General features: G+C 36.0%; 3 protein-coding genes and 1 non-coding gene across 4 annotated transcripts; all 4 read left to right on the top strand.

Annotated features, from left to right (window-relative positions):
* Positions 1–2,999: 2,999 nt before the first annotated feature.
* LOC135844325 (uncharacterized) lies at positions 3,000–5,447 on the top strand. The gene is made up of 6 exons (XM_065362488.1): positions 3,000–3,263; positions 3,352–3,677; positions 3,758–3,772; positions 3,857–4,066; positions 4,171–4,332; positions 4,464–5,447. Exons 1-6 carry the CDS (start codon positions 3,200–3,202, stop codon positions 4,839–4,841), a joined length of 1,155 nt encoding a protein of 384 aa, XP_065218560.1. The 5' UTR covers positions 3,000–3,199; the 3' UTR covers positions 4,842–5,447.
* Positions 5,448–7,614: 2,167 nt separating this feature from the next.
* Positions 7,615–7,713, top strand: LOC135846119 (U6 spliceosomal RNA). Its single transcript, XR_010558896.1, has one exon. It is a non-coding gene; the product is annotated as a U6 spliceosomal RNA (small nuclear RNA).
* Positions 7,714–10,305: 2,592 nt separating this feature from the next.
* Positions 10,306–13,126, top strand: LOC135844849 (uncharacterized). The gene is made up of 3 exons (XM_065363225.1): positions 10,306–10,569; positions 10,692–10,853; positions 11,791–13,126. The coding sequence occupies exons 1-3, from the start codon at positions 10,348–10,350 to the stop codon at positions 12,160–12,162; spliced, it is 756 nt and encodes a 251-aa protein (XP_065219297.1). The 5' UTR covers positions 10,306–10,347; the 3' UTR covers positions 12,163–13,126.
* Positions 13,127–15,385: 2,259 nt separating this feature from the next.
* LOC135844610 (uncharacterized) lies at positions 15,386–17,319 on the top strand. The gene is made up of 4 exons (XM_065362848.1): positions 15,386–15,734; positions 15,821–16,249; positions 16,334–16,501; positions 16,602–17,319. The coding sequence occupies exons 1-4, from the start codon at positions 15,561–15,563 to the stop codon at positions 16,962–16,964; spliced, it is 1,134 nt and encodes a 377-aa protein (XP_065218920.1). The 5' UTR covers positions 15,386–15,560; the 3' UTR covers positions 16,965–17,319.
* The last annotated feature ends 4,718 nt before the right edge of the window (positions 17,320–22,037 follow it).

Consider the following 22,037-nt stretch of genomic DNA (forward strand, 5'->3'; position numbering starts at 1 on the left):
ACAATTGACTTTCCTCAGACTGAATTTGATTTGATTGATCAGATTGGATCTGTTCAGAATTGATAAGGGGGACCTGTTTAGAAATGATCAGATCTGAGTGGCTGTAATCAAGCTGATTTGATCAAACCAGATCTGGAAAATGGACATTCTGCAGACTCAATTTAATGGAAATTGGATGAAAATTTGGATCAGATTGGATCAGTTAAGAATTGATCAGGGAGACCCTGATTAGAAATGATCAGATCTGAATGGATGTTACTAGACTTGTTTGACCAGATCAGATTAATTTGATTTGATCAGATTGGATCTGTTCAGAATTGATAAAGTGGGACCTTTTTTTTTTTTTTTTTTTTTTAATCCTATCATACTGCACTTTGAAACTGCTCGTTTCTCCTACACACCAACCTCACCAACCGCTCAGACCACCTCGCGCTCACTCCACCCAACATGGCCGAAAGTCCCAAGCCCAAAAACCTGAAACCCACAACTCACGCGGGACAACTCACACAAGGGATCCACGGCCCCGGGAGAAGGTGCCGAGAATTTGCATTTATTATTATTTGTTTATTCAATTCTGCCCCTTGGTAGAGGCACCCAGCAGCGGGCCAAACTCGGTGGCTACCGACGAACGGTGTCTTGCCTCCAGACAGCAGGTTTGCAGCGGAGTGTGGTTCTACCTGGAACAGTTAAGCAGCAGATCACATATCATTAAGTACATATCACATAAAGCATAAGGCATAAGCATATATAACAACAACAAGAGACTTTGTACATGGTAAAGCTTCCCTAGGGCACCGGACTGTGCCTTGGACAGTGACTACTCCCACCGCACAGATGACCCCTGTCGCAGATCAGCATGCCGGAACAGGAACGCAGGAAAAGCATCGCGAAACCCGAGAGTGGACCCAAAGGCCCACTAACTGCCGCGAAGACTTGACCAACGTGACCCCGAACAGCCAAGGGCTCCATCACCGTGGGTCACTGACCAGACCAATAACAAGAGAAATGAAAGGGAAGTCCTGCCAACCGGAGTAAATGGACCGTCACGTGCCTAGCCAAGGACCACCAACCAAGAGTGACTCCACTACAGAGATCTCTTGCCCAGTCTCCCCCTCAGGATAAAAAGAACGCTTGTTCTTTCGCGCAACGATCCAAGGCACCAGCCCGCAAGACAACTGGATGATAGATCACACTGCAGGAAAAGGGAAGGAACTCAGGAGAAACCACAGGCGACACACGTGGCCTGAAGTGAAGAAAGGATTCCGGCAAACCCTACAAAGGGGGGTTTACCCATCATTACCAGCAATGCGGCGGCGGCGAGCTTCGTACTCCATGTTGAATCTTTTTAGCCATTCGATCAGCTCCTTGGCAAAAGTGTCGAACTCTTTGCTGATGGCTATCTTCCTATTTGTACGGTCGATGAAATCGTACTTAGAAGTGATGAACAAGGATTCCGGACAATCGTACACAATGTGTTCATTTTTCTGTTCTCGGTCCCCACACGGGCATTCTCGACTGAATGTGCGATTAATGGTGTGTAGATAATACCTAAACTCGCCATGCCCTGTCAGGATTTGGGAGGACCAATAGTTGCATGCAACGTCTGGTGCTTGTAGCCTATCTGAGATATTAGGAAACATAGTTTTCATAAAAGCATCGTATTTGTCCCAGTCCTTCTGCCACAGCCGGATCGTATGCTTTCTCAGCCTATCCTTAACCTCCCTATATGTAAGCCTCACCATTGGTGACATGACATATGTAAACTTTGATAAAGTGGGACCTGATTAGAAATGATCAGATCTGAGTGGCTGTAATCAAGCTGATTTGATCAGATCAGATCTGAAAAACGGGCATTCCCCAGACTCAATTTGACGTGATCAGATCAAAATTTCGATCACATCGGATCTGTTCAGAATTGATAAGGGAGGCCCTGATTAGAAATAATCAGATCTTAGTAGCTGTAATCAAGCTGATTTGATCAGTGGGCATTCCCCAAACTCAATTTGTTGTAATTTGAATCGAAATTTTGATCAGATTGGATCTGTTTAGAATTGATAAGGCGGGACCTGATCAGAAATGATCAGATCTGAGTGGCTGTAATCAAGCTGATTTGATCAGATCAGATCTGGTAAGATATCATCAGATCTGGATATTCCCCTGATCTAATTTGATCTGATTGGATCAAAGTTTTGGTTGGATTAGATCTCTTTCATAGTGGTGGGCCTGATTGATCAAACCAGATCAGATCTGATACCTAGATCCTAGATCAAACCTGATCACTGATCAGAGTTGGACATTCCTTGGGTCAAGTTAGATTTAACCAGATATACCTGATCAGCTAGATTAGCGTTTTGATCAGATCAGATCTAAATTCTAATCAGATCTGAGTACGTCTAAAACATTTCCCCTGAATTGAACATCGTTATTTTTTTTCAATTCTTTAAAACGATTTTCATGTATGAAAAAGTATACCTACATTTGAGATAATTCTTGAACCATTCTTTAGCATGTACCTACTTGATAAATTTCTTTAAAATATTTAAAGATAAGTAAACATACTTCCCGGGTGAAAATTTTTTGAAGGAAATTATTAGGTTATTTAAAAATCAAAAAAATTATCCTTTTATCAAAACTCGGTCTCTATTTGTAAGGTGGTTATTAAGTATGGTACATCATTAGGCAAATTTTAATTTCCAAAATTTCCTCGAACGGCCTTGCCTCGAAATTTGTGAAATGCAATCGAATTTTGTGAAATGCAATTCAGCATCAGAAATTTTGCTTCATGCTTGATGGAGCATTCTTTGATGTACCTACTTCGATCGATTTTTTATACAGTATTCAATTTCAAACTTCGGTACCTGCGGTGTTCAGTTTTTCGATGGGTAGGTGATGAGGTGCCTGTTGCAACCTTACGTAAATGAAAATGGTTGCTTTACTCGTATCCTTGAATGAAATCACACAGTTATGAACTTCTTCGATGTAGAGTTTTTTTAGCAATTGAAAAAAATCGCTGCAATGACGCACCTATAGGTATGTGTAGATATTTCAATTTGACACAGCTGTGCTCATTAAAATCCACCTTCGCATTGAAAATCGTAAGGAATTTCAATCAAACAGTTGTACCTACTACCTTCCTATCTGCATAATCATTATCACTAAACGTCTCACATTATCTGGAAGTTTTCTAAAAGAAAAAAATATGATAACTAAAATTTTATTTTTTATTATACATTTTCAGGCGATTCGGTGGACAATATCTTGGGGTAATTTGTTGTCTCTTTCTTTATAAAAATAAAAATTTACAATTTTAATTTTTTTATTTTTTAATGACCGAGCTATTTCCTCTTCAAGATCCACTAAATCCACTGGTACTGAACAAAAATGGAAACGAGATCTTATTCCCACTTCGTGTAGAAAAAGTAGATGGAGTATCCAAAGAAATCACATACGTGGATCCAAGAGACGAATCTACAGTGACGTATACGTTTTGTACGGACTATTCTTCCCCTGGTGGCTTACTTGGCAAATTGTTCAAAGAAGATCCAAGTCGCATTTGCCCCCACTCTATGGATTATGATCGAGAAGCAATTAAAGATCCGAAAGGTAAAACCGTTCTTTGCGGAAATCAAAATGAACAACTGGATTCCGGGTATAAAATGTATCGAGCTGAAGTCAAAGTAAGTTTAATCAAGGTAGGTATTGCAATTATTTCCTACCTTTGTCGAATAAATTTAACACAAATTTTTTCACCTATTAGCTGAACATTGATGGGGTAAGTTCGCCCTTCAATCCGTTTTAAACATTTGTTGTAGAGGTACCTACCATACTTGTTGATGATTGAAAATTTGCATTTCAGAATACGTCTTCTAGCTTGACCTTTCCTTTATACAATTACTGCTTCGACGATCAGCATAATTACAGCACATTGTACGCCTATTACGACTTGGGTAATCCGAGTTTACTAAAAAATCCACTTCTTAGCGACGAACGAAACCATGCATTTGATCCGCTGACGTGGCCTACTTTCGATCAACCGGATGTGGATCTTTCAAGGTATTACAAAGCGGTAAGTAAGAATTCAAACAATTTTTTTAAATGTTTCTTTGAAACGAAATTGATAATGTTTAATTACAATTTGAATAATGTCTCGGTTACGTTCCATTTGAAAAGCAATCTGTTTACATACCATACGAAGTAGCTGTATCAAAATTCATACCATTTGCCAACTGGAGAAAAGCGTTCATTCAGTGGCATAATATTGCCCCAATGAATCATCTTTTGCAAAATCCTTGGGAAAAATTTATCGAGAAAATAGCGTTGAAATTAGCCGAGGTATGTGACAAATTTTTTATGCACCTACAATTTAATGTAGGTACCTTCACCTACATATAATGACATTTTTGCATAATCAATTTGACGAAGACTCTTGACTCTGAGAATTATTTTTTATTATTAATTTATAGAAAACTGAGCATATTACGGTATTATCGGGTATTCATGGCATGAAACGAAACGGATCCGTGGAATTTTTATCCAATAGTAAAATAACAATTCCGGAATATTGGTGGATTCTTTTATACAATAAAGATAAAACTCGAGGAATTTCGCTCATCATGAATAATTATTCTTATGCTAAAGGACAACATCATGACCTATTGTGTGAAGTAAGCGTCTGTGATAAGGCTAAATTGCAAGAAGCTATACCACAAGATGAAGAAAGTAAGCATGTGGCAATTTATTGCTGCTCCGCTTCGACTCTTTCCTCGAAGGTTACTATTTCTAGCGATCTTGTATCTGAAACCAATGAGGTAGAGTTATTGGTTTTTGACGAATCAGTTTAGTGGACAGAAAATAATTATGTAGGTACATAGCTATTAACTACCTATTCAATTGCAAAACCTATCCTTATTTAGTTTATTCGATATTATTTTAAGCCATGTTTGTAAATTATATATAAGTACATATCAATTTATTTATTCCTAGGGGGATAAAGATAGGATTTGATCAGCTCAGGAAATTGATATTTATTGGATCTGATCATATCCGGCCATTTCCTGGATGCAATTTGGCCGGACCACCTGACCAGATCTAATCAAATCTGGCCACATCAAAGTTTTGATAGGATTAAGTCTGCTCAGACTCGTTTAGATTCAATTGGGGAGACTTGATTGGATCTGAACATATCTACCTATGTATAGATCTGGATTCGGCCTGATCATAACCAATCATTTTCCCCTGGGTTGGGTGTGTTGTAATCGGCAGTTTTGTAGCGCTAGTTTTATGATAAGTATAATAGAGTATTTTAAGAACAGATGTTTATTATTATATTTATTTATCATTCACTTACTAATAAGTAAGTAATTTATAAGTTGAAAATATTTTGAAACATTTCTTATTCTGGACTTCAGTTTCTGATAGGTTTGCACTCAATTCTCAATAAAATATTATTATACGAAACGAATTTTGTTTCTTAATGAAGTTCCCACTGTACATACCTACTTACAATAAAATTTAGATTGATCATTATCATGACACGGATTATGGTGATCGGATCTGATCAGGTTTGACTGGAGTCATTCCACCTCAACTCAACCAAGTTTTTGAGTCATGTCTTTCGATTTCGCTCAATTTTTTTTTACAATGCCTACCCACTCAATAAGTAAGAAACTCGCAATCAGTTTGGTCACAGTCCCCCCAGGGGACGGCAACTTCAGCAGCGCATACCTCCAAAGCTATGATACGTTGATTAAAACTGATTTCACAGTTCGAAAGGGCATTGCATTTTGAACTTTTCAAGTACATATTTAGAAATTTTCAAAATTTGAAAGTCGAACTTTCGAATTGGAAGTTTCAATTTCAAAATGGCGCTGTATGTGAGAGCTACGATTTGAAATTCTGAAAAAATTTCCATAGATGTACCTTTTGATGTATTTTTTTCGAAATTTTCCAATTTTTGAGATGGAATCTTTTAATGGAAGGACAGCACCCCCACCCCCAAATTTGGGCAAAACTTTCAAAAAAATATCTGGGCCATGTGATACATGAAATTGTATGTTTTCGGTGACGCCGAACACGAATATGACGTCAGATTTTTGATTGGACCTCATCCACGGCCCCCAGCACCTCCCCACATGGGGTAAAAGTTCAAATAAGTGTTTTGTTCGTGTGACACATGAAATAAGTATGTTTTTGATATCACTGAACAGGAATATATAGCCTTAGTTTTTCAAATTTACCCCACCCATGGTCCCCAGAACCTCCCCCAATGGGTAAAAGTCCGAAAAAATTGTTTCATTTGTGTTGGGAGCCGTGCATGGAGTCCAATCAAAAAATCTGACTTCATATTCATGTTCAGCGTCACTAAAAACATACTATGGATCAGTAAGGTCTGATCAAATCTATTCAGACAGGGTCAGATATAATCCCGTCTCTCCTAATGGATCTGATAGTACCTACCTGAACAATAAGATCTATTCTGATCAGATCACAACTTTGATCTGATGATAAGATCTGGTCAGATGTACATAGCAGGATCTGAGGAATGAACACTTGAACAGATCTGATCAGGTCTTATCTGGTTCAATCAGTCAGATGGAATCAGATTTGTTGAGATCTGGTGTCTCATCATAATGTATACTTACCTACTGTTATCATATTTGGATTGTTCTAAATCCGATCAGATCATTTCTGATTAGACCTGCTCAGGTCAAATTGAGTTCATGGAATGTCCGGATCTGATCACATCTGATAAGATTCAATCATTTTCCAGTGAGATGTTTAAACCTTCTGAACACTGTTTGCTGAGTAGATATGTTTTCATCATGTTCAGATAAGGATAAGTTTGACCACATCTCATCAAATCTGAACAGATGAGGTCGTTTTTTCCTGATTTGATCGGATCAATACCTTTTTCTGCAGAGATTGATGATCAAATCTGAGTAGAATTTTATTGAGTTACCTAAACAAAGTAGGAAAACATTGAATCTGGTCAGATCAGTTGAATGTTTGAAGTATTCAAATTAGTGAAATGAGATCTGATTACATGTGATTCCATCAGATTTCCTCCATGGGATTTGATCAGATCGGATCGATGACCTCAGGTATGATCTGATCAAATTGTATCTAGGTGGGTAATGCCCGAATCTGATTGCATTTGAACTGATCAAATAAGTCTGATAAGGTTTGAATGGATCGAATCAGGTTTCGCCTATTGGATCTGATCAGATAAAATCCGATCAAAAGTATAATCGATCGAATAGGATCTGATCTAATCCTCGGTTTTGTTGGTTTCTTACATTACTTGTTGCTTTTTTCAAATATGTAAGTACTTAATAATACTTAGATCTGGACATTCCACAGATTCAATTTAATCTGATCACTGATCAGATCAGAGAGTTTTGATCAGATTTGATCTGTTCAGACCCAGGTACATAGATGCGACAGGGAAAATCTGTTTGAATGTGACCAGATTTGAATATAATGGGCTACATCAAAATCATGACTTTGATTGGTCAAACCCGATCACATTCAGACGATTTCCCAGATTCCATCAGACCAGAGTTTTGATCAGATTACATCTGTTCATGCCTGATCAAATTAGATCTCGCTTCGGCGGTACATACTTATACATAATAAGATTGGAACGATACAGAGAAAATTAGCATGGCCCCTGCGCAAGGATGAAACATATTTCAAGCCTGATACCAATCGATTGGAAACTGTTTCAAACCGTTTTGAGCAGTTCTGAAGCCTCCAGCAGATTTCTGGAACTCGAAATTTCCACAAAATTTCATCAAAATGGAGCTGGAAAGCTGAAATTTATTCTGCAAACTAATTTCTATGCGCTACGAAGTACTGCAGGAAAATTTCAAGTCGTTTTGGAGCCTCTTGCGATTTTTTGAAAATTGCTGGAGCCTCCAGCAGACTTTTGAAAGTTGAAATTTTCACAAAATTTCATCAAATGACGATGGAAAGCTGATATTTACTCTACACTCCAATTTTAACACCCTCTGAAGACGACTTCAGGTGGGTTCAAGTCATTTTGGAGCCTCCAGCGACTTTTTGAAAATTACTGGAGCCTCTAGTAGATTTTTGGAAGCTGAAATTCCTGCAACATTTTACCAAATGGAGTTGGCAAGCTGAAATTTACTTCGCAAACTAATTTCAATACGATATGAAGTCGACTACATGGTGGTTTCAAATGGTTTTGAAGTTTCCAACTACTTTTTGGAAATTTCTATTTTCCAAAAAACACCATACGACCTTTCAAAAAGTCGTTGGAGGCTCCAAAACGACTTGAAATCCACCAGCAGTCGACTTCGTAGTGTATTGAGGCTATCCAACTCCATTTGATGGAATTTTGTGGGAATTTCGAGTTCAAAAAATCTGCTGAAGGCTAAAGAACTGCTCAAAACGGTTTGAAACAGTTTCCAATCGATTTGGCATGTCAAAAATAGGGTATATCCCAAGTTTCAGCTTTCTTGGTCAATTTGGTAAAATTTTGATTTTTTTCCCTCATTTTTGGCCTAAATTTGATTTTCAAAAATTCACCAAAAATCGAAAAACGCACTTTAGCACTTGAAACTTTGACAGGTGATAAATTTTTGTTCAAACTTTCGATCGGTCTTCTGCGGTTTGAGAAATTTTTGGCAAATCCTATATTGGAACGCAAAATCTGCGATTTCGGCTGACCTGTCAATCAAAACGGCCGCCATATTGTAAGTAGGGCCACTTTTTTTTTTAGTACAAGGGCTAGAAATGTTCCTCAGGATTCCCCCATTAAGAAAAAAGTTGTCCCGGAAGATCGACAGGGGGTGGGGTGCAATAGATCCTTAAACGGGCTCCCCGACTAAGATCTGATCAGAACAGATTAGATTTGGATATTTCTCAGATTCAATCAGGTCTTACCAGATCCAATAAGATTAGAGGTTTTGATCAAATTGGATCTGTTCAGACCCATCAGATCTAATTGGGGGAAGGGGCGGCTGATCAGATCAAATCAGCGGATTAGGTCTCACAATTTCCATCAAAAGTTTGAAAATAATTTAAACAAAGTTCTGAAAATGAATAATGTTACTTATACCAAAAATTGTCACAATTGATTGGAGGTGAATTCAATTAAGTACCTAATACAATTTTTCTGACACGTTTGCAAATCCAGAGCAATTGAAGCTTTCCTCGCTCACTCTAACAACCTCATTTTTTTGACACTATTTGGGAAATTTTCTAACGCATAAGTACGAGTATTTGTACCTACGCTTCGTTTTCAGCTCATGATGAAATCGAATCATAAAATTTCTATCGTAACGAAAATTTAAATTTTCAGTCAGTGCCTACAGTTGTAAACGCGCTGTCCTTGATATTTTTTTTATTTAGATAAGTATCTGAACTTGTTCATTCTTTGCAATAAAGTAAATCGTTGCCTTCTGTGTTTACTTAATGACTCGAACGTCTAAACCCCATAATGGCAATGAATTACGTCAAGTTGAATGTCGCAATATAGGTACCTAGTACAGCAAAATCCTACTGCAATATCCCACGTATTGCTTTTTCTCCGATCAACCCAACTTGTCAGTACAAGAGCATTGAAAAATGAAGCTTTTTTGGGGCGTATGTTTGGCTGTAATTTTATACGTGGCTCAATCAGAAGCTGATTGGAGTGAGTTTTTAATAACTTACTACTATAATTCAACTTCCACATCGTCACCACATCAGTCGTACATATTTTTCACATACTCTATTTTTAATGGAAATTTTCAGATGAATACAGTCCCCTGATTCTGAATAAAAAAGGAAATAGGTATTCGTTTCCACGATATATTGGAAAGACTCCAGATGGCCGAAATATTCAGTATGTGGGCCCCGAAGATGATGAAAATACCACTACGTATTCGTTTTGTACGAGTACTTCTCAAAAATCCATCCGCACTTTGACCGGTGAACCATATGTGAGTCGACCAACATATCAGCCAAAATGTCCACAACCTATAGTAGCTACCCAACAACAGATTGTTGATGAAAAGGGCCATGCGAAGCCATGTGGAACCATAAAGGAAAAGTATGGAACTCGATATCGCGTTTATTATACAGTGCGTAAAATAGTCTATTTCATTAAAATTTTCATCTCTTTTTTGTACACCTATACTAACTTACACTTATTACCTATTTCATTGCTACTTTTTTTCGTATTTATAGCTTCGAGAAATTATTGTGAGTAAAATTTTATTTTATTTTATTCATATCTGTATCTACCTAGTTGAAAATTCAATGAGTACTTACAAAGGTGTATATTTTTTACAGCCTGATGACGATAACGAACGTATAAATGAGGAAGAGTTTGCAACATCTATGCATCAGCCCATTATTGATAAAGAACCAAACGTCAGTAAACCGTACTTCGTGCAACTTTACCAATATTGTTTCGACAACAGGACCAAAGAAATCATTTACGCGGAATACACGATCGAGAATCCACAATTATTCGATTCGGACCTTTTGCAAGAAGAGCAAACTCATGAATTTAAACCAGTAGGATTGGATTACTCGAATGTGGCGACATTCTATCGAAAGGTTAGAATTAATCTACCTACGAGTATAGCTACACAGATGTTCTGAGAGATCTCTTAAAATTTGAAACTATCAAATCGAGTGTTGGCACCTAATAAAATTGAAATACCTATTATTGTGTTTAGAATGATTACAACGTGCCACGTATGGTTGGTATGCCAGAATTCATGCCATTTGCTCTGATGAGAAAGCCACTTTATCGGTATGACGCAGCAGCCCCTCTGAATGAGGAACTGGATGAAATGTGGAGCGAGTTCGTCAAGAATCTTAAGAAAAAAATATCAAAAGTAAGGGTCTGAGAGTTTGAAATGTCATTCTTCGTAACTAACTACGAGTACTTAACTACCTAGGGATCCTTAAATTGAGCCTATGAAATTTTCTCACTTCTACGGCTTTAGATAAACTTGTCATATATGACAAAGAAAAGAGTCTAGAATAATCTGGAAAAATTCTTTGATTTGTGCTTAAACGATTCGAAGGGTCACAAAGACGATAAACCTGAGTTTATAGCCAATCAATATTCCATGTTCAGTTCTGGTTTAATCTGATTAAAATCAGATGTTTTCAGATCTGATCAAATCTAATCTGGTGTCTCCTATTAAGTCTGATCAGGTCTGAGCAGATCTACTTGGATTCAGGAAATGCTCGGATCTGATCAGATCTAATCTGATCTGATTAGATCTGATCAAATCTGTTCTTATATGGTTTGATCCAATCAGGACTCCCTTGTTGAATTTGATCAGGTTTAAAAAGATCTTTGGATCCTGACTAGATCTGATCAGAATCAGATCCAACTTCACCTGATCAGATCTCCATGTTTGATATTACCCTTACCTGATCATATCCAATAGGGAAGATCTGATTGGGCCTGATCAGATCTCAATGATCAGAACAAATCAGATTGGGACATTTCCTGAATCAAATTGGATCTGATCAGATTGGATTATATAATTATGTATGTGAAGACCAGATCAGATCTGAGATCAAATCAGGGAAACCTGATTGCATCTAACCAAATCTGAACAGAACTGATCAGATCAAGACATTCTCTAGATCTCAGACCCGATCAGACTCAATAAGAGAGACCTGATCGGATCTGAGCCAGTCTGATTCCACCTGTTCGCATCCAATCGTTTTCCTCTAGGAACATGCGTGCTGGCAATTGATTTTTTTGACAGATATGTTAAATTATTGCTTAATTTATGGCATTATTTTCATCAACAGAAAACTCATCGAATCAGAGTATACTCGGGAGTCTATGATAGAAAACGAGTCCACGGATCATCACAATACCTGGATAAAAAATCAACTCTACATCCTTCACCGTTTGCTTTTTGGTTGTTGTTGCATAATGAAGATCATTCCGAGGGCATCTCCTTTATAATGCACAACTACGCTTTTGATTATTTCGAGGAAAGGCATCAGAAATTATGCGAGCGGAGTATTTGCACCGAGGCTGGCCTTGAAGACAGTATTCCTAACCCTAGAGAGTATAATTACACAATGTTTTATTGCTGCCGTTCGTCAGCGATTACAAAGTTGTATCCGTTTAAGAAAGTCAAGGATGATGAAATACTAAAGTTTGAGGAAAAGTAATCTAAGGACATATAATTAAGGGGAGATTTGAGATTTTGTTTGGATGGTTTTATTTATCATATTTTTAATGCTTTTAAAATTAAGTTCCTACCTACGTATTTTAATTAAAATTATATCTAAGCACTCAGCGAAAATTATGGGATCTGATTTGATATCAGATCTGGACAGATAAAAGTTTTGATCAGATTACCTAAATGTTCAAATCTGATCAGATCCAATAGGGAGACCTGATTGCATCTCAACAGACCTAAATAGATCAGATCAGACTTGATTGATTAGTACAGATCTGATCAGATATGGGCATTCCCCACATCCAATTCATCTTATTAGTTGCAATCAGTTTAGAGTTTTGATCGGATAAGATCCGTTGAGACCGGTTGTGATAAGAAACCCAATTGGATCTGATCATGCCCGATTGCTCAGATCAGAGCAGTCATGATCAGATTCGAATCCTCCTCTTTCATCCGATCAGATCTGGCCTGATCTTATCAGGTCAGAGTTTTAATCAGATTAGATCTGTTGATATCTGCTCAGATTTAGCAACAGAGACTAGATTGGATCTGACCAGATCAGACCAGACCAGACCAGACCTGGACATTTTCCAGGATTAGATCTGACCTCGGATTGGATCTGTTCTGTTCTGACCAGATCTGATCCCGTTGAAGAGACTTGATTAGGTCTGGCCTGATCTGATCCGGAAAATCCCCAGATCCAAGTATGTACTTAGATCTGACCAAATCCGATCAGATCAGATGATCAGAGTTTAAATTGTGTTACATCAGTTCAGTTCAGACCTGATCATATCCAATAATTTTTCGCTGCGAGATCCAATAATTTTATTATTATTACATATTATTATTTTTATCTATAAAATGATTCCCAGCATGATGAATACTGCTTCTCCTTGTACCTACCTGTATTATTTTTATGAATTATGGATGAAAATAAAATTTCACGTTTTGAATACAAAATAAGTAAACGTTTGTTATTCTTTTATGGGCGTTTCTCTGTTCAGGAACAGGAACTTGAGTAAGAAAATCCTCCAATTAGAGAAAAGGTCATCATCTACTGGGAATACTGGGATATGATGGACAATTCTGAAAGAGTGGCTTTCAAAACTATACAGCATTTACATGTATTACCAAAATTGAATATTCCCTTAGGAAAAGGAATGGATACGTATGATCTGTTTACGTCCAAAGATTGATCTGACTAGATCTAATCTATTTGGACTTCGCCTTACCAGACATGGATCTTCTGATCAGATCCGATTAAGTATCTACATTCAAACTTTAATCTGACCGGATGTAATTGGTCATTTGTCTATGTCAATGAGATCTAATTATATCAGATCACATAAACCTAAATCAATCTGATCAGAGCCAGTCATTTCAATTTCATAGATTTTGACCTTATCACATCTGAGGATCAAAACTCAGTCAGATTGCACCTTTTCATACTTGATCAGATCCAGTAGGGAAGACCTGATTGAATCTTACCAGTTATGAATAGATCTGATCAAACTTGATTGATTAGTATACATAGATCAGATCAGAGTTTTGATTGTATCTGATCTGGTTGAAACAGATCAGATACAATCATTTCCTCCTGAGTAATCACATCTGATCATTCGTTTCCTTCGAATACATATGATTTCATCTGTTCAGATAAGCAGAGGTCTAATCAGAATCAATTAAATATAGGTACCCAGAGACCTACGTTTATTTTCCTGATCTGACCTAATCTTTTCTCCTGGGTTCCTTTAGTTGAGACTTTATGGCATTCTTTTTGTTGGAAAATTTGTGCTCAAAATGAACTTCTATCCACTCATGTCTAAAATGAATATATGTATGAGCCATTTTGGAAAATTTCAACTTGGTTCTTCTTTTAGTGTGGCAAGTGGCTTCCTGTAGCTGATCACTGATAAGAATCCAAAGATGAAGTCATCTTTGTTGATTGAGTTTTTTTCTATTTAGTTATGTACCGTAGTTTGGGGTAATATCGGCCTCCTGGGTTAATATCGGCCACTCTCATTCATGTTCGAATTTATTCCACTACCACTCCTAGTGATGATCAAAAGTACTAAAATTTGGTATCATTGGAAAGGGAAAACTCAGGGCTATCGATTCGTGTAATTACAAAGCCTGTAGAAGTAACTGGGGAGGTTTCCGGTATCAGTAAACAAAAATGCGAAAAAAAGAGAAAATTTTTTGTCTGCAAAACTCTTTCTCGATCATAATGAAGATATAGAAATACAGTAAAACTGATTGCAGAAATGGATTCCTTGTGTTTTTTAGCATCTAGTTACGAAAAAAAAATGGCCAAAAGATTAATTTGCGAGAGAGTAGGGCACATTTTATTGAAAAAAGGCTGTGATTTTGCTGTCAAAAAAGTTGATATTTTCACTGTTATCAACGCTATTCTGCCAAAATTATGTCGAAATGAATTTAAAATTGTGAGTAGTGATGTTTTAGAAACACAATCTAGTATAAAAAGTAAGTCCGAAGATAAGAAATGCATTATTGGGCCCACCATAAGCAATTTTTGAAATTTTGAACAATGACAGCGCCGATACAGTAGAAATATCCGATATATCTTTTGCACTCGACCAATTTTGGGGAGATGGACCAATAATTGCCTAAAATGGACTGCTTTTCAATTTCTAACAGTAAATGAAAAATTTGAGAAATTTTAAACTGATTTTTTATGGGAAATTTTTAAGGTGGCCGATATTAGCCGAACTGCTGGCTAATATCAGCCACCTTTTGAGAAGCCATAAATCAAAAACATATAATCCAAATCCAATTTTGTACACATTAATCGATAGCAGAAGGTTCAAGGTACCTTCATTTCAAATTTCAACCCCCCAAGTCTCCCCATTGTGGAGACTCATTGAAAAAATCTCGGCCGATATTACCCAAAACTACGGTAATCCCAGATTGAAAATTTTAATGGAATTATATTGCGACTTCCATAACGATTTAAATTTTTGCAGCTGCCTCTTTTCACTGCCAGGAGGTGATAAATTACATTCAACAGTGATTATTAAACTGCTTCACAGGTATGTCAGGTAGGTAGGAGGAAAGGTAGGGAGTAATCTTATGACTCATGACAAATTTTTCCCTCTGCCCCTGCCTCCTCACCATACAATTTCTTGTACCTACGTTCAAAAAACATGAAACTTGAAATCGTGAATACTTAAACATTATTTTCATAATGACATGTTTTTCGCTTGTGCACGCAGTTGTGTCAATAAATGAGCATCGTTTCTTGAATTTTTTGCGACGTAGGATTTCTCAAGTTACGAATTATACGAAGACTATCGTAACCATTTGAAATCATTTCAATATCACCTACTTCTTTAGGCCACGTTGCCATTTTCGTTGGTTTTTTCTTCCATGATGAATTTTTGGATTATATTGCTAATAGGGATCGTTTATGTAGCTCATTCAGAAGCTGAAAATGTATTTGAAGACAAGGAGCCTATGCTTTCGGAAGATGGGAAAAATATTTCATGTGGTCGAAAATGGAAGCCGAAAGGAGTCATGTATCATGTAGTTCGTAAATACGAAGTAAGTATAAATAGATAAGTAAGTCAACAGTTTCTGTAATATGTCTGATGAGCTATTAAGTAATTACCCGAAATCATTTTTTCCAGGACGATGAAGGAAATACTCTCAAACCCCCAGAACCAATTTACGAGTATTGTGTCAACGAAAACACCAAATTAGTAATGTACGCGAGGTACAACCTCGACGACCCCACTCGATTGACACCAATGCCACAGCACGAAAAGCAAGAGTCCGATCTATCGGGTGTGCCAGAACCATCACCACGAGATGAAAAGGAAGATTCTGATGAACCAGAAGTACCTGAACCATTGCCACAAGATGAAAACGAAGAATCTGATGCACCAAAATCTCCAAAATCGTTGCAAGATGAGATAGCCGAATTAAATACCGAATTAAATTATAGAAGGCAAGGGTCTGATGCATCAGAATCATCAAGCATGTATCCAAGGCAGTTATCCTCTCTGAAAATTTTGTCACCGAAGGAAACCTTCGAATTACGAAAGTATTATGATATTGTAAGTAACATAGGTAAAATTACACATTGTTAAAGATGGCGAATTAAATTCAAATAGGTACTACAGAATTCATTTTTTTCTCAGCCTAGCCCTTTTGAGTTTGATCCGCAACTAGTTGTCGTTCCTGATCTGATGCCCTCACTCCGTATCAAAAGATCGTTTTATAATTTGGAAATCACAGCTCCCATGCAAGGAGAATTAGTCGAACCCTGGGAACAACTGATGAAGAAAATTGAATCGCAAATCTACAAAGTAAGTAATTCTTTCATTTCTTTCTCAGAAAATGTTACCTATACTTCTACGAAAATTGACAACCAATGTATATTTTACACTAGTACATTTTTTTTTCTAGATAAGAGAGCCTCTGAAAGTGTATTCAGGAGGCTTTGACACGTATCGACTTCATGGAGTATCTTGGTATATAGACAGACCCAATCGTAAATTACCTGTACCATTTGCGTGGTTTTTATTACTACACAATGAAGACGAAACCAGAGGTATTTCTGTGGTGATGCAGAATTACGCTTTTAGCCTCGGTGAGAAAAAAAATGCTCTGTGTGGTGAAAGTGTTTGCGAGAAAGCTCGTTTGGAAATTCCCAAGTATAATCGTGCTTGGATTTACTGTTGTCCTGCTTCAACTATCACTGAAGAGTATGGAGTTACTAAAAAGGACATGGGCGTAGATGATTTACTAATATTTGAATCGGAAGAGTAGGCGTTTGCGGTGGCGGCGAGCGACGTTCTTTTCCCAACCCCCTCGCCGTGCTACTGCCTGTCCTGATAAGAGTCGATGAAGTGGAGAATTTCAACATTCAAATTTGCTATAGCTTATATCACATTTTTTTCATTTTTTAGTTAGGTAATTAAGTTAATCTTTAGTTAAGCAATTGAGTAAATTCTTAGTTGTCGATGTGTGTATCCAAGCGAAAAATTAGTGGATCTGATAATCCAGTCACTTTCCCCTGAGTACAGAATCTTTATTTGAACTAATCTTAAGTATCTACAATAGGTACCTGTAATGTACAATACTGTGTTAAGAAAGAAATTAAATAAGCAGCGTTCTAAGCCAATTTGGGGTGTTTCTATTTTTTTTCTTGTTGAATATTCTTAGTGTGAATTGAACAATTGGAATTTTAATTTGAAGTAATGGGTTCCATTTTTTGGTTCCCTTAAATCTTCAAAGTTGTATGAAAATGAAATAAATAACAAAAGAATCATCAAAATCGAAAAATTAGAAAAAATTGATCAAATTTGAACAAAATTTGATGAAATTTGGTGAAAACTGTGCAAGATTTCGTTAGAAGCGTCAAAGTCGGTGTAAATTAAGCCTTAATGGTGTTTGAGCAAAATTTGTCAAAATCCAGCAAAATTTGTTCAAAATATCGCGAAAACATGTTGCAAATGGTATAAAAATACTACAAAAAATGGTTAAAAATGTTCAAAATTACTTATAAAAAAGTGGTGAATTGAGAGTACGAAAAAAATTTAGCAAAATTTGCATTTAAAACATCATGAAAACATAAAAATGACATTAGAACACTTGAAAAAAGCACAATATTCAAATTACATATATTCATTTTTTAAAATTTTTATTCTCAAAAAATTTCAATTTTTAAAAATTGTTTTATCCCAAAAAATTTAAATTGAAAAATTTTGTATTTTTTAAATCCTGCAAATTGTTGAAAATTTATTTTTTTTCAGATAACTTCCAAGTTGTTAGTTGGGTGAGAAAATTGATAGAGTGAGATAGATAATTATTGGGAATGAGGGTAATTATTTTAATTCCTATTTTATGGTGGTCAAGCTTATAATTATTCCGTAGGGAAGGAATAATTACCTTCTCCTGGATAGCTCAGATAGATGGAGAGGGTCAATAAATATGTACCATATACTCTACTCATAAAGCTACTCTAAAATACCAAATCAATAGGTACACGCATTCGATGAAGTATTAATTATGTGATTTATTGATATTAAAGAACAACTGGAAAAAATACACTTTTAAGAAGATTAGTCAATATAAAATGAGTGCGAGATTATTTTATAATCTGGCTGCATCTTACAACTTGCGTTACTAACTAGAAAAATCTTAATACAGTCGGCCCCGCTTATTATGGATTCGTTTAATAAAATCACCCGTTTAATGTAATCAAATGGCTTGGTCCCGATTTTTTGTACCTAATTACACAGGAAATCACTCCTTTAATGTAATCAAGTTCCCCGCTTAGTAAAATCAATTTGTGAGACATTTCTCCTTTCATGACTCGTTATCTTCGCTATTTTCATCAAAATGTGTCATAATTCATCAAAAAATCTCAATTTTTTGTAAAGATTGCCAAAAAGCACCTGTTTTTTGCCAAAATGTTCAAAAAATCTTATTGCTAAAACAATGAAAAATTATCAAAAAAGTCAAATTTTTGCCAAAATTGTAGGTACAGAAGTTTCTTTTTTGAAAAAATTATTTAAAAATCCCAACTTTTGTTGAAATTGTCAAAAAAAGTCATGTTTTTAGCCAAAATTATCAAAAAATACATTTTATGTGAAGATTGTGTTTTTTCAAAAGTTCGCTTTATAAAATCACCCGCTTAATAAAATCAAATTGCCTTGGACAAACGCGACCATAATAAGCGGGGCCGACTGTAATAAGTAATACTCGTATGTACCTAATAAGTATAAGCTTATTAATTATTAATTAGCGATGAAGTAATGCCAGGTATGTTAATAGAAATTGAGAGTAATTACTTACCATTACCAGAGCTCGAACCAGTAAGAGTAAGTATAGGATATACTCGGTACCAGGTCAGGCAAAACAGGTACCAAGTACTATCCTGTATCTGCTTTAACCAAGTACTATACTGTACTCATATTCGTTTTGATTTTTGCCAACAGGATACTATCTGGTTACTGAGTAGTCCCAAGTCCCAGATTAAGTTTTGTCAAGTTGGTAGTGTATTACGTCATGCGTATGAATGGGTGGGGGTGGTATGATGCACCTTACTTCATTATGTCAAGTTGACTGAAATGCAATGAGTCATAGCTGATAAGAAAATGAGTACGTAGCGTATCCGTTTCGTCAAAGGCCGACCCTATACAGGATACGCTCAGTAAGTTTGATCACGTGACTGGAGCTATTCTTGTGATAATGATTGCAAGGAAATGGGAATTGCCCGTTTCCCTGCATATGACCAAGTTTCGACTTCAATTATGAACGATCTACGGTGAATTTTTTTTGTGTCGGAGTTTTAAATTGTTATTTGTGTCGTCCTGAAGAACAATGAACTGAATTGTACAAGCCAAGTACTTACGGACGGATTTTACGATCATTTTAGTGTCTCTGAGAGGTCAAAATTCGGTAAAAACTCACCAAATAATAGCGCAAATGCTTTCATTTCTTGTGATATTGAATCCTTTCGTTTCAGAAAACACGAGTTCACAAAAGTCGATCAATTGCAAAAATTACGCTCAAATTCACTCGTAAAATATGAGTTCCCGTTTGCCTGTTATCATTATTACGAGAATAGCTCCAAAAAGTGGGAGTCACGTGATCAAACTTACTGAGCGTATACTACCCGTACTGGTTTCTTCTTTGTCAAACAAGTAACAGGTACTACTCAGTATCCGCTTCAATCGATTACAATTATAAGTATATCCCGATACTACTCTGTACAGATTTGAGCTCTGTTACTTACTAATGACACTGTATGCATTTTCTGCCTCTTTTGCAGGTGTCTGACAACATCGACAGAAATGTCTCAAGTACATGAAGCTCCTTTTTGACAAGAGATATTTCAGATGGCTAGCAGGATTGGAGAAATATCCAGTGTACCATAATTAATAGACATAATTCAAATATAAATCATATTGAAAGCACAAATTATCCACTTGGGAAAGTGGGGTAAGACAGGAAAGAGGGGCAGAGGGGAAAAGCTCCGCCATTGCGAGTAGCTGAAACCAAGTAAAGTTGCTGGTTAGAGATTAGAGATGTGATGCACAAACCTTCAAGCTACGAGCCACAGATCTATAAATAGTTCACCATGTTACCATACTTTCAGTACATAGGGATTTATTATATTAATTAAACTATTGCAAAGGCAATTAAGGCATATTTCCTCATATCAAAATGATTCCCTATACATATTTTATTTTTTTTCTATCTGCAAAAAAAAATTCAATTCTGTTTTGAATATTTTTTGTTTCTAGGCCAGAATTTTTCTACATAGGTACCAGAGTCCTGCACGGTGTAGTTAAAATAGCCGAATAACCATCGGAGCTATCAGCTAATCTAACTACAGGTTACTAACTGTAGTTAGTTTTGTCGGCGTGTGCAACCAATGAATAACGAACTACAACTACCCGCCGATGCAGCGGTAGTTAGGTTAATAACTACAATTATACCGCATTTGCCAGCTTTGCAATAATTGGACTTATCGATATATTTCAGTGATTCATAAGTAGGGGAAGGGATTAAATTCATTTTTCAAAAATATATTGCACAATAATATTATCTATGAGAGTGCGGATAATCGCAGGTAGTGTAGTTACTTATTTTAACTACAAGTTAGTCAATGGTTAGGTTATCTGAGTTACAAATATTATCGCACTGGAGATAACTTTTAACTACACCCTGTAGGACTCTGATAGGTACCTACTTAATCCTCCTTTCAAGAAATTTTTTTTTGCAGCCCTTCAAACCATAATGCCCTCCTACCCCAGTAAAGAGCCCCTCAATAATGTTGAAAAAATCACAAAAAATGAGAATAAATCAAAATCAGAGAAATTTTTTTGAAAATATCTCATTTCCACATTAAAAATTGTTCTACATAAGCCCCTTTAAAAAAAAAAACCTTCGTTGGACCCACAAATGATGTTAGTTCTCTTGTATGAAGCCCCCCTCCCCCTCAAAAAAAATAGGCAAAAAATGGAGAAAAAAATCGATGTCATGTCTATAGAAATTTTTTGAAAATTTTTCATTCATGTGCAAAATCTTTATTTTAAATAAGCACCTTTTCAAGAAAATCCTTCCCCTGGCCTCCCAAATGATGTTGGTTCCCTATGAAGTCTCATAAAAATAGAAAAAATTCAACAACAAAAATGAGAAATTGATATCTGTACAAATTTTTTGAAAAAGTTTCATTCCTGGGCAGAGTAAGTATACAATTTTGTATTGTAAAATTGTAAAAATTTGTTACCTATTGATGAATTTTTTCCAAGTTTTAAAATGTCTGATACAATATGAGGAACTCGGTCATTAAGTAAGGTATAGTAGGTAGGTAATTTTTGATGCAAAAAACAAATAGGGATTTCAAAAGATTTAACCAACTTGAAAAAAATAAAAAATAAAGTGGGTCAAATTGAAAAATTTTGATACGAAATTGAAAAATATAATATACTTAAAAGGATCTTGAAGGAATTTTTTTTGATTTCTGTTATTAATGTGTTGAGAAAAATAGTTTATATAAAAATCATCTACCTAAGTAGGTACGTCTTTATACTAAATTTTGAAAATTGAAAACAAATTGTGAAACTATCCATTTTCGCCATACCCGTCAATTTTTGAAATTTACGCCAAAGTCAATCTAAATGTCCGCATTCGACGAACTCGCCATATTTTAAATTTGAAGCCAACCTATGAGTAATCTAAATAAGATTCATTTACCAAGTCAAACCCAAATAATTTTAAAATTTAAATTGATTCTTATTTAAAAACCAAACCTAATCTATGTACGTTTTTACTTTCTCCAATCATGACTCATTTTTTCATATCTAATCTAAATAATGCATCTTCCAA

Source organism: Planococcus citri, chromosome 4, assembly GCF_950023065.1.
Source record: "Planococcus citri chromosome 4, ihPlaCitr1.1, whole genome shotgun sequence".
Taxonomy (NCBI): domain Eukaryota; kingdom Metazoa; phylum Arthropoda; class Insecta; order Hemiptera; family Pseudococcidae; genus Planococcus; species Planococcus citri.

Coding starts and splice junctions, on each gene's coding strand:
- LOC135844325 (XM_065362488.1), top strand. CDS start 3,200: ATGATAACTAAAATTTTATTTTTTATTATACATTTTCAGGCGATTCGG. Junction 3,264..3,351: donor TCGGTGGACAATATCTTGGG/GTAATTTGTTGT, acceptor TTCCTCTTCAAG/ATCCACTAAATCCACTGGTA. Junction 4,333..4,463: donor TAGCGTTGAAATTAGCCGAG/GTATGTGACAAA, acceptor ATTAATTTATAG/AAAACTGAGCATATTACGGT.
- LOC135844849 (XM_065363225.1), top strand. CDS start 10,348: ATGCATCAGCCCATTATTGATAAAGAACCAAACGTCAGTAAACCGTAC. Junction 10,570..10,691: donor TGGCGACATTCTATCGAAAG/GTTAGAATTAAT, acceptor TATTGTGTTTAG/AATGATTACAACGTGCCACG. Junction 10,854..11,790: donor TTAAGAAAAAAATATCAAAA/GTAAGGGTCTGA, acceptor TTTCATCAACAG/AAAACTCATCGAATCAGAGT.
- LOC135844610 (XM_065362848.1), top strand. CDS start 15,561: ATGATGAATTTTTGGATTATATTGCTAATAGGGATCGTTTATGTAGCT. Junction 15,735..15,820: donor ATGTAGTTCGTAAATACGAA/GTAAGTATAAAT, acceptor CATTTTTTCCAG/GACGATGAAGGAAATACTCT. Junction 16,250..16,333: donor TACGAAAGTATTATGATATT/GTAAGTAACATA, acceptor TTTTTTTCTCAG/CCTAGCCCTTTTGAGTTTGA.